At 37.6% G+C, this 12953-nt stretch overlaps 1 protein-coding gene across 3 annotated transcripts in view; it reads right to left on the bottom strand.

Annotated features, from left to right (window-relative positions):
* pns (DENN domain containing pinstripe) overlaps positions 1 to 12953 on the bottom strand; it is a 168645-nt gene that overhangs the window by 61917 nt on the left and 93775 nt on the right. For all 3 annotated transcript variants that reach the window (XM_083119394.1, XM_083119395.1, XM_083119393.1), the window contains exons 2-4: positions 6088 to 6197; positions 3064 to 3234; positions 906 to 1141 (exon numbers count right to left, since the gene is read on the bottom strand). In XM_083119394.1, the coding sequence (XP_082975520.1) occupies positions 906 to 1141; positions 3064 to 3234; positions 6088 to 6197 (517 nt within the window). The remainder of the gene's footprint in view (positions 1 to 905; positions 1142 to 3063; positions 3235 to 6087; positions 6198 to 12953) is intronic.

A 12953-nucleotide genomic window follows, 5' to 3' on the forward strand; every position in this document is an offset into this window, starting at 1 on the left:
TTGAAAATAAATTATGAAAAATAAAATTCTTTTATGAAAAATATTCCGAAAATATAAACCAGTTGAGAGGAAAAGTGAATATGTTTCAGTATTCAATCCTGACAAGCAACAATAATAATAATTATTTCTCTGACTTTTCAAAGCTTTTCAACGTTTGTACAACAATTCATAAATTTTCAGTCACTCTTCCAAATTTGATTTCCCTGGCTTCTTCAGGATAGGTTAGGTCAGGTTCCCAGTAGGAAATATTTATATTTACACACAATAACTTCAACCTACTTACAGCTAATGTCAGAAGTCAAAAGTCTACATTGTGTAGCAAATAGTTCAACTTCTCAAAATATCAAAGGTTTTTATTCCAACATTTATCTAGCAAGAAGAAGTTTATTTTGCTTTATGAGGCCTTCTTGCATCTTGCTGAAAAAACCATCAAGACAGTGGCATGTCCAAGGGGGGAGGCATATCCTCACCTCTTGGGCCCATAATTATTTTTTTCTTTTTTTTAAAAAAAAAGGATGCCAAAGGCAGGAGATGATGACAAAATGAAGACAGTTTACTAAAAAAACATACTTAACCCACCCCTTTTTGAAAATCTTGGGCATGCTACTGCATCAGGAAAGTATGACATTTTTGGATGGAAAGTATAAATACATGATAAGATATATAATTCAGGGCACTTTAAGATCATGCTGTAGCAAGGATGGATGGGGAAGGGGGGCTAAAATGTCTACAGGAGTCTGAAGTACAATTATTTATATTAATTAATCAAGGAATTAATAAACAGGTACATGGATATGTCGGCATGTGTGCATATTACAATAACAAAAACTGTGTTTCAAGTCCCATAACATGAATTACTTCTTATGTTAAAAAAAACATCAATAAAATTACATAGCACAACATACCTGTATAACCCTGTAAGGAATTTCTTTGCTGCATAAACAAAAGGAAGCTGACAGATAAGAGCAATGCTCTTTGTAACATACAAAGTGTCTTTGGCTACATCATAGTAACTCTGAGCTGCCCCTGGATGGTGAGTGGAGAGTTTGAAGTGTCGTGGAAGAGATCTGGTCCCATGATCTGCCTTTGGGATAAGTTGGTGGCGCGTGTGACTGCTGGAAAGTTCCGTTATATGCATAGCCTGAGCAAGAAAGAAATACAAATAAATTATACCTCAAGGTTCTTCTGGATCTTGAACCAACCCAGAAATAACTTTTCTTAAAAATGTCTTGCTTGGCTGCACACAGGAGATATACTAGAAAAATTTAAGTTAAAAGAAAAATTTAAAATACTATAAAAGTCCGCTTAGTCATAATACTTAAAAGTACCTATAAATATGGAAGTTCCCCCCTTCTGCATTTTGCTTCATTTGAGCACTGCATATTCTTATGAAGTAATAATACAAAATGCATATGGATATAAATTGGACAAACATAAAAATGTATCCTTTACTTGTAGTGACAAATTAACTAACAATAAATTAAAATACAAATAACACATTTTTTACCTTGTAGAAATTTAAGCAAAAAATGCAGGTTTCACCAGGACTCAAACCAGTGTCTTTGGCACACTGCACAACTTCTCTACCAACTGAGTACAAAGCCAATTACCCTGGTTTTTGCCCAATTTTTCACTTCACTGTTGTACCTGGATTCTTGTTGTGGTCGAGCGCACATTTAATTAATGTGTACATAGTACATCTCCTGTGTGTACCAAAGCAAAAGATAATTTCACCTTAGCCTGATGGATTATCAAAATATAATGTATAAAACTGGACAAAATTGCTCAGTATAGTGCAAGAAGAAAAATATTTGAATCACTATTGTTACTATGTCTACAAATGTAGTGAACTCATGGTTTGAATCATCACACACACACAATCAAAATAAATTAATTATTCAACGTCTCAGTAAAATTGTATTACTAACAGACAACGCACATACTTTATTTCAAGTGTTAACATGAAGCTGCTATGGTTGTACGAGGGCAATTCGGAAAAAAAACCTTTGTTTGCGCATGTGCGTGAAATATCCCGGGATAACGACGTCAATCTTGTCGCGCTGTGCGCAGTAGTTCAGCAGGCAGTGCGAAGTGAAAGGAGAAGGTTATGTTGCAGTTGACTCGTCCGCTACAACAATTGAAAATGAACGCTACAATAGAAAATCCCACCAAATGTGAAGTTCGTGCAGTAATACGATTTCTGTGTGCGAAAAAAACTTTCGGCAGCTACGATTCATCGCGAACTGTGCAATGTTTACGGACCAAACGTGATGAGTGAAGGTGTCATACGTGAATGGTCGTATGTTTAAAGATTGACGAACTGACGTGCATGATGCGGCAAGAAGTGGGCGCCCATCTGTAGTCAGCAATGAAATTGACAAGCGTCGGGGGATGCTGACTTCCGGTGTGGTGTTGGTTCACGATAATGCTCGCCCGCACACCGCTGGACACACACAAGAACCTTTGGAGCAGTTCCGTTGGGATGTTTTTGATCATCCTCCCAATAGCCCAGATTTGGCACCGAGCAAATACATACAACATTGTTCCAGCTAATGACACCCGTGTCCACATTACTAACTGAGTCACACAATTGCTCCTCAGGCACATGAAACAGTGCGTGAAGCGCATTACAGACAATGCGCTTCACAATGCTGTTAGAGGGTGGCTTCATTCCCAGGCAGGAAATTTTTTTGCAGAAGGAATTTCAAACCTTGTAAAACGTTATGACAAGTGACTCAATTTGAATGGTGATTATGTCGAAAAGTAATGTAATGTTGTACTTTTCTAATGTGTATAATAAAAGTTCTGTATCTACGAGTGTCTGTCATTGATAACCAAACGGAGGTTTTTTTCCGAATTGCCCTCGTACAAGCAATTGCAAGCAATCTTTATAAATAAAATATTTTGCTTCTAGTCTTTTTGCAAGTAAAGACATAAATAAACTATTACTGTATTACAATCTGTAACCTTAAAGAAAGAAAATCACAATTTACATGACACGAGTACATCCTCAGATCTAAACATTCTACCTGGAAACAAAATATATATACATTTCTGACTCACCTGAAGAGTCTGCATGGCACTACATATTTTTCGGTTTTTAACTTCTTCATAAAATGTTAAACTAAAGCCGTATGTCCGAGTTCCATCTTCCTTGGTTATGATGAAGGAGTGAAAATATGATTCTAATGAGTGCTTCTGTGTGTGGAATTGTAACCCATGTGGCAAACACAACTTGAATACAAAAAAAAAAAGCTATATTATTTTTTCAACTATTGCAATGTACAGTACTTTAAAATTAAGGCAAATTTACAAATTTGTTTTAAGGAACATTTTAAGCACACTTGGTGTGGGAACAGTGATTATACTGGTATGGCACTAACAGTGGCGTAGCAACATATAACAAGGCTCTGGGCGAGATTAGAATGTTCTTTAAATTTGAAATATCAATGTGAATCGATACAAAATCTTCAGGGATAAGTCAGCAGATTATCATATTTAAATAATAATAATAATAATAATAAATTACTGAAGCAAATGATATTCAATAATATGCGATGGAGAAATTTACACTTGGCAAAGGTATATTCTTGTAACATGCTGCTGAAATTTTCTTTAACCAAAGTAGTAGTAATAGTATGTGTTTAGAGATGTTCTTTAGGCACTAAGACATAACTGAAATATCCTTCAATATGCTAAACCTTCTTTTAAAATCAGAAATGCGAACTATGTAACCTATATTATTTATTATGAGTTTTCCTTTGTTTCCTCATCTCAAACTTTGAAGGATGTAAATATCACAAACCATGGCACAAGAAGAAAACATCAAAGGACGCACATAAAATGTTGGTGCTTGGTAGAGTGGGGGGAAAGGGAGAGATGCTAAACCACAATCCTGCCTAGGGCACCAAAATATCTATCTACGGGACTGACTATTCTACACAATCAGTTTCAATATCAACAAATCTTTAAACAATAGTTATTTGCTTCATATGCGTGGAATCTTTGGTACAATCAATTGGTACAGCTAATTTGAAAAATACAGTCATTTTGACTTTATTGCACATTAATTGTACCAGTTAATTTTGATTTTCAGGACTTGGATGATAATTGTGAATCTCCTTTTGTTGTATTCTTGTCGAACTAAATATTTGATGCAGTTGCATAACAAAATCATCAGGTACACGCCCACAAGACACAAATTTGGGTCCCCACGTACAGTCAGATTCTTCCAAAAAAAATTAGTAATTACCTTGAATGACTACCCTTACATTAATAATTATACAAATCCTGTGAATTTTCATACAATTACAACTTATCTTTCTTTGACATTTGTGTATTTAAAAGAAGAAATGACAAATTATTTTACTTCACAACATTAGATCTTGCCATTTCACGTTCAGGAGTGAGAATACTGAGTCCACTAAATTTGGTCTGAATCATGCTGCTCTACACTAGCTTCCAGGATTTCATCGTAAGTTTCAATTTTGAGATAGTTCTTCTGTTGCGACTGTTACTGGAAGACTAAGAAACAAACAAAAGGCGACTTAGGGTGCAGAGAATGCTGGAAGCTAGTGTAGACATCAAGGAGAAGAAACTTTGCGAAAGTACTTATGGATGTTGTTGAGGTGATTTCAGATTTAAGCACGTTCTTGAAACCTAGAACTTGATCAGGAAATTTGGAGGATAAATCATCTCTGTACTCATTACAGAGGGCAATCGCTGCATCTGAAGCTGTAGGAAGGATGAAAGAACTGCTAACATTATCCATGTCCTTCTTGAGTTGAATACAACAAGTATTGAAATGCCTCCCTTCGTGGGAGTTGGAGGTGCTTCAATGTTAACATTTTAAAATGTGGAGTACAAGGCGAAGAGAAAGAAGAAGAAACAAGGCAAAGTTAAAATATTTTTATTCAAGAAAAGAATAAATGGATAAATCCAATTCTCGAGAATTTTGGAATAAATGTTTCATATGAGAAATACAACAAAAAAAATTTACTATTTTTTGGGACCCCTTAGGCTTAGGGCCCATCCCCCTTGTTTCTTACGACTCTGATTCGACGTATTCATTCAAATTATAATCTTAAAATAGAACTTACAGCCAGATAAAAACAGAATGTTTTAATTTTATTGTCCGTCATTGCCTTGTAATCAAGGGGTCCTGGGTTCAATGCCCGGTGTAGGCACATAGTGGTTCGGATCCAACTTTAAACTGTAGGTACAGTCCCGATTAGTGGACTTAAAATGCCAAATCAATCAATAATCAATTTTATTGTCCACAAAAGTTAGCCTTTTCCATCTACTTTTCTCACTTTCTACATTTTTCATATCAATCCCACTGAATGCGAGGCCCCAGGCAGCCACAGATGACTAACTTGGAGACACAGCACATTCTGTGTCGAGTTTACATTTTATCTCTCCTACCCCATCAAATGTGTAATTATCAGTTATGGGCTTCCTGTGTGGTTTATCTTGGCCACAGTTTCTGTCGTCCAATATAGTATCCTAAGATTTGGCAGAAACATAGACAAAAGTAATAAAATCAATATGGTATAATGCCAGTTATGTATTCAAATTGCCATGTTCCCCAAATTTTTACCACTCACCATGATAATCACAGACTACTATTAAATAAACAGGCTTACGTTCCAAGCTTTCTCTAGCCATTTTACAGCCCCAACCCAACTTGATAAAAACCTGCCATAAACCAACAATTGCCTTGCAATGGTCAACTGCCAATGCATTTACATTGTGTAATAATCTTTTCACAGTTAATACAATTCTTGAACCTTTTTTTTTGTGCAGCCTACACGTAACTGATAAATGTTTTTACATGGAACACAACACATTTATCTCTACAAGACTGCCCCAAAATTTATCTGGGAAGGATAAACCCTTCTAACACTTCTCAGAATTGCCAGTCCATCACTGAAAGAACATATTGGCAAAACTTAGTACATATCTTCTACATAAATGTGATTTACTAAATGCTGGAACTAATTTTCATTAGATGGAAAGTATTATTCTTTTTTCATTTTAGGTAGTAATTTTGGCCATAAAAACTAAAAACAAAACAAAAAAACTTACCATGCCCACAGCATTTTTATCAAAAGGGTTCCATGGAACATTTTCAGGATAGTGACCTAAAACCTTAGGTTTGTAGGGCCTTTCTAAAGGTGTGCAATGCAGATTATCCCCTAAAAAATAGAGAATGAATACTTTAGTTTCACACACACAAAAGGTTTAGTTACATATACATTAGGCATTACATACAATCTATAGGACAGATTTACTGTTATAAAACGTATGTTTCCATCCATAAGTCCCAGATACCAATCCCAGACTTTCTTTCGGAGAGAGCCAATGACATGAGACATTTATAAAATATTAATAATGTTCAGAAACAACCATATATTCACGTGTGTAAACTGGAAACATAAACAGTAGCAGAAACTGTAACAAACTTTGGAAATATTAGACGTTACTTGGCAATTGCTCGAACATGTTTTGCTCCTTGTAATATAATGCTATTAATACTTTTATAATATTTTTAGTCCTTCCTTTTGGGAGGGGCACATGCCCCTATATCCTCCAAGAGCAACTGCAGTCTTCTGTGACAATCCACCACAAAATAGTCCTATAAAGTACGACAGAACACACACACAAATAATAAAAATGTTGCGAGTGTAACATCATCAATTGTTTTATGCTGTTTATTTGTTAGTGAACTTTTGCGTTGAGGAAAACTAATAAAAACAACAACATAATGACATAAATTAGTAAGCCTATGACACTGACAACTGGTCGCGTCACGCAGATGTAATGATGACCATGTCAAGCTGGGGTTGGCACTCTATTATCATAAAAACAATGAATACAACCTGCACATTGTTCCGTGTTGTCAAATTTACAACCGCAATTATTTACAATGTATGACGAATCTATTAGGATCTTTAAGCACAAAATCTCCATATCAGTTAGGACTTTGCCCTATTTGGTGTAGAAATGATAAAATAACTATTTTCTGTCCGTATATCCTAGTTGATCTACAGGATATTTTATTATCCTTTGTTGAAAGAAGACAGTAACTGAATCAGTCATAATGACTCAGTGACCTCGGCAGTCAACTGGAAGATTACATTTCTCACGTGGTCGGCCAACCAGAGATAAAAACAGGCAAGCCCGATATCAGTCTGTTAGAGCCACCTTTCAATGAAACTCATGTTAAGTGTCGATGTAATCGAAATGCTCGCGTATGGTTACTAATTACGCATTTTCACTCTTCAAACATTAACTTCTATCAAGGTACGCGATTTGGCTGCTAGTCAAGAAAGTTGTGTTCCCAGAAGATAAAATATTACAATATGCACCCTGATGGTTCTTCCAAACGGTATAAACCACATTTCCCCTCGCCAAGCAGAATGTTTTGTATACTTTCAATTTCACGTACTTTATTTTATTTTTTTAAAAAATGTGTTGTTCATGGCCACCATTTCTCGCTCCCGTGTGCATTTGTTTCAAGTAAGAGCTACGTTTCTTGTCACAAGACAGGAACAACAAAAACAACAAAAATCTCAATGAACCGGTCATTATGTCGAGAACTACTAACAATTTATTACTTGGATTTTGTTATGTAGCGTCGATTTTGTGCCACTTTCGGCTAATTGCGACCATGGACGTCCGCAGGATTCTTTCCAGGGAGGGGCAGGAAGGTATTTTTTTCCAGAAGGGGGGCAAACGAGGCACAAGGCTTACTAATTTATATGTCATTATGTTTTTTTTATTAGTTATCCTCAACGCAAAAATTCACTAACAACTAAACAGCATAACACAATTGCTGATGTTACACTCGCAACATTCTCTCCAAAAATAGTGTTGTTCCCTTAAAAAAAATTGCTTAAATTTGAATGTATGATGTTCATGCAATAATTAACACATATTATTGTGGCTAAAATGAAATTATATGTGTGAAATACATAATTTTTGATTGACTTTCATTTTCCAGATGGGGGTCACGGCCCCCCTTGCCCCCCGCCCTTCCGAACGCCCATGAATGGGACGATGAGTATGAAACTAATGAAGGAACACTCACAAAGAAAACTCGTGCCCAGGCCGGGATTCGAACCCGAAACCCCTGGCACCTGAATGAACACTAATAACACAGACATAACATTCTATGGATTTTAATACTTTGCAAATATTATTTTAAGGTAGTACACAATTGTCCGTTAATCTGTCGATGGGAGAAGAGAGAAATTAATGAAATTTGGTGAACTGAAAGACTGGTGGAATAATGAACGTGTCAACAGCCGACCTATCGATTGTCCACAAGCTATTGCCAATGTAAAGACATAGTTTCATGCACTGCAAGATGTACCAGTTCCAGCTCGACCCTTTTGTCTGCCAATGGGATTCAACAGTCGACAGTAACAACGAAGGTAGATATATGAAGTTTTGTGGACATACGCAAGAATTTCATAGGGTCTGATTCAATTACGCCCTGTAATCATATAGAATAATAGGGACTGAGGTCTAAGGGGTTGTGACCCTTTCTGAGGACACCCAAATGCGAAATTCCCTTCCGCGTAGTACACTCACCTCACCTAGTACTCCGGTAGTTTATCTCTTTATACAGCACATTTGCATAAGATACGATTATACCTACAAGCGTATCAATCTTTGCTGTATAAAACACACCTTCTTACTAACTTCGTTGTCCGTACATTCTGGACTGCATTTGGCAGACTCGCGAGGCTCTGGCGTCTGGACTCGTGACCAGCATAATCCTCCGTGGAGCTCGTCTTTTGCCGTCTATGTATGTTTGTGAGGAATAGCGAAGTAAAATAAATCAATCAATAATAGGTACTGTAATAGATCTACACTGTTTTCGTGATTTCGATTTTTTTTCTTTTTTAGGAAAGAGGGTCTACGGCCGCATTTAGGAGGACTAGCGTACGCAGGATTTATATTTCGGAGGGGTTGGAATTGAAAAAGTGGATATTACATAACTGCGTTCTCGAGGGCACGGTACACAATAAACTATATCGTAATTACAATTTTAAGAGGGGGTTTGCACTTATTACATTGCCCCCCCCGACCGACTTCTTTACTGTTTTCATTTCAATATTTTAATTTTCTCAAAATTTCGGAAGTAGCTCCATCAGCTTCCCTCCTGCGTACGCCATTGGTTAGGGTTGTGCGACGCGTGTCACCGAAGGATCTCGCTTTTCCGATTCGGTTAAGGCTGGTTTACATTGGTCGAGTGAGCGGGAGAGTTACTGTCTGCTTGACTCTACCATTCTATGGCGAGTAGTTGTTTACACACTTTCTACTAGACTCCAGCAAAGTGGGATAGTAGCTGCAGCTGTTTGGTGCTATTTTGACAGAATGAACCCATCGAAGTCGTTGGCGATTTAAAAAAAAAGTTCTGAAACTGTTTACATACTATTTTTCACGAAAAATTAATACAATAATGCACGTGAACATGCCTGGAAAGAAAACTAATTTCTTTAAATTCCTTATTTTAAATTTTAATTCTCCTACGCCAAATACATCAAGTCTAATCTCTTCATACGCCCGTAGTTTATTTTGTTTATTCCTATAATCGACACAAATCCCATGGACACTCATACAACACAACACAGACTCTATACTGTCCTCAGAAAGTATTTACATTGACAGAGTGGTCTCGTCGAGTTTACGCGCGAGTGAAAAAATCGATGGGAGAGGAAGCAACTCGGTCAAGTCGCTGTCCTCCGTGGACCGCCACTCGACTGTCCTGACTACTGGAGCGAGTACTGGCTCCAGTGCTCTCCCCAGTTGTTTACACGTTCTTGGCAAGTACATGTCATTCCAGCAGTCAAAATTTGTCTACAAGGAGGAACAGCCGCACATGTGCTTTATTTGTGACCCCAACTTTCTACCGATTTCCTGTCATAAACTATTTCTGGAGAGAGGACAGGAACCGTAATGTGGTTCTTTGTATTGAAGTTGAAGCTGAGGGACACCAAGTTTGAGAGTGTGCCGCCTCACGTTCTTGGATTTACGATGTAACCAAATGCAGAAGATGAAACGAAGACAGACCGTTGGTACCAAGGGCCTGAAGGTCCGCTGGGCTCTCTTCCTGCCCTCGTGTTTACAACAGGGCAATTCGCGATTAAAATTAACCGATATGCCATCTGGTGGGATTTTCAGGAAGTACTCTAAGTAGGATACGTTGTGTTGAAGTCGTTTAAAGCATGGGGAAAATGCGAGAGACTAAGGTCTACTGTTCAGGTTTTTTTCCTCTAAATCGTTTTATGGGTCAGAACAAATTAAAAGTTTTCATGTGTTTCCACCCCATGGAATCAACAAAATGAAATTTGTTAATAAATCAGGGAAAACGTAATTGACAGAAGATTGGTATGGGGGATTCATTCATTGTTTTCTGCCTAATTGGCAGGTTTTTCACTGCAATCTCCAGCTTTCCCTGTTCTCTGCCTTACGCTTCGTAATAGCATACGACCCAGTTAATTTAATATCATCCATAAGCTGATATCTTTTTCTTCCACGGACTTTTCTTCCTTCAACCATTCCCTCCAAGGCATCTCTTAGCAGGCATTTCCTTCTTAGACAGTGTCCTAACCAGTTTCTTTTCCTTTTCTTGATGGTCTCCAGTATAGATCTTTTTTCACCAACTCTTTTCAGTACGGCTTCGTTTCTTACCTTGTCCGTCCATTTTACACGCTCCATTTTTCGCCATGTCCACATTTCAAAAGCTTCGAGTCGTTTCTCTTCATTTCTTCTCAACGTCCAGGTTTCTGCACCATATAGTGCTACACTCCACACAAAACATTTCACTAATCTCTTCCTTAGACCTATGTCCATGGGTCCACAAAAAACATTTTTTCTTCTATTGAAAGCTTCTTTTGCTATTGCGATTCTCATTTTCACTTCTTGGTTGCAGCTCATGTCACTGCTTATAGTGCATCCGAGGTACTTGAAGCTATCCACTTGCTGGATTCTTTCACTGTTTGCTCTCACATTAATATTCCTTGGTTTTCGTCCTATAACCATTGCCTTTGTCTTCTTTACATTAATCTTCATCCCATACTGCTCACAGCTGCTGTTTAACTCTTCTAACATACTATTTATGGTTATTTCATCCTCAGCGAATAATGCCATGTCATCAGCAAATCTTATGCAGTTTATTCTTCTTCCTCCTAATTTGACACCTCCTGTGCCCTGGAAACAAGTTTTCACTATATCTTCTAAATAAATATTAAACAAAGTAGGCGATAGGCAGCATCCTTGTCGTACTCCTCTTCCAATTTCACAGCCTTCTGTCATTTCGTCTCCTGTTCTCACTTTAACTCGTTGATTCATGTATAAGTTGCTTAGAAGTCTTCTCTCTTTCCAATCTACACCAATTTTCTTCAGAATTTCTAAAAGTTTAACCCAATTCACTCTATCAAAGGCTTTCTCCAGGTCTACAAATACTACAAACACCTCCTTTCCATTCTCTAAATATCTTTCTTCAATGGTCCTCAGTAAACCAATTGCATCCCTTGTACCTCTTCCTTTCCTGAAACCAAACTGTTCTTCCTCTAACTCGCCACTGACCTTCGAGTATAGGCGTCTGTTCAGAATTCTTAGAAGAATTTTTGCCGAGTGAGATATCAAACTGATTGTCCTGTACTCAGAACATTTTCTGGCATTGCTTTTCTTCTGCAGAGGTACCAAAACAGTCTCCGTGAAATCTTGTGGCCAATCCCCTTTCTCATAGATTTCATTGCATAAGTGCAGTATTTCTCTTTTTCCATCTCCCAGGCATTTGATAAGTTCAACAGGAATTTCATCAGTGCCCGCTGCTTTCCCATTCCTCATTTCTTTGAGTGCTTGCTCAAATTCTTCATTCATCGAAAAATCATGAAGCGTCTTACCCAATGCGTCCATGTATTACCGGTATTACGTATGTGTGAAATTTGGAACAGGTGCAAGTCGATTAAGAGAGATGAAAATAGTTTGAGAATGAATTAATGTCAAATGTAACCAGAAAAAAAAGTGGACATGCGAATGTTACTGTTTCATTCAGTATGATGTCCTTTTTCAGTGAGTATAGCCTGGTCATGAAATGGTGAATTCTATTATTATTAAACCAGCCTTTCTCTTTCGCGAAAGAACTGCAACGATATGTTCGCAATTTTCTCCTGTCCCAGCTTTTCAAGTACAGGTCAATTTCAATTCCTTTATTTTCAAATAATTTCCGAGAACCCCAGTTACAACATGACGTGCAGATGATACAGCACTGCTTTGGACAACCAGTGCGTATACATAGTTTCGTCTGCATTTTCCGTGTTATTTTTGCCTATCATAATTAAATGCTTCGTTCTCAGTACAGCTTCACGTTTGTTAGAGTACCTGGAATTCACACCGCATCCGCAATATTTAAAAATAATGCGTAATTTAAACGTTTTCTACCATACCAGTCATGACAACACGCTGCTATTTTGTACTACTGCTGAATGTAAACAAAGATTTATCCTACTTAGAGCGGCCATATTGGAAGCGACACTAGCGCTCAGGTGGTAATTTTAATCGCGAATAGTTTCTCTGGCGTCGAAATGAAACTGCCTTCAGAGTCCCGGATACACCAGTAGTGCAAAGCACGTAACGTTCGGCCGGAGCGTGGTGCTGATGGGCCTTACATCCACATCCTCACATACGTAGCCTTTGTTCATGGCACGGTGCAATGTGTGCCAGGATCTTTAACTTTACCCTCATATTCCTGGGATATGTACATATTTTTTTTTTTTAAAAAAAATGCTACACTAAATACATCGTCTTCTTCCTTAAATCAGGGGTGACTCATTCTTCATTCAGCACACGTGTTAGTGACAGTACCTTTCCCCGACATTCTATCTTGCAACTTCTATCACATGCCCTTACAATCTCCGTGATCCGTATAAACTGAG

This window comes from Lepisma saccharinum, chromosome 3, assembly GCF_977018435.1.
Source record: "Lepisma saccharinum chromosome 3, izLepSacc3.1, whole genome shotgun sequence".
In the NCBI taxonomy this organism is placed as follows: Eukaryota; Metazoa; Arthropoda; class Insecta; order Zygentoma; family Lepismatidae; genus Lepisma; species Lepisma saccharinum.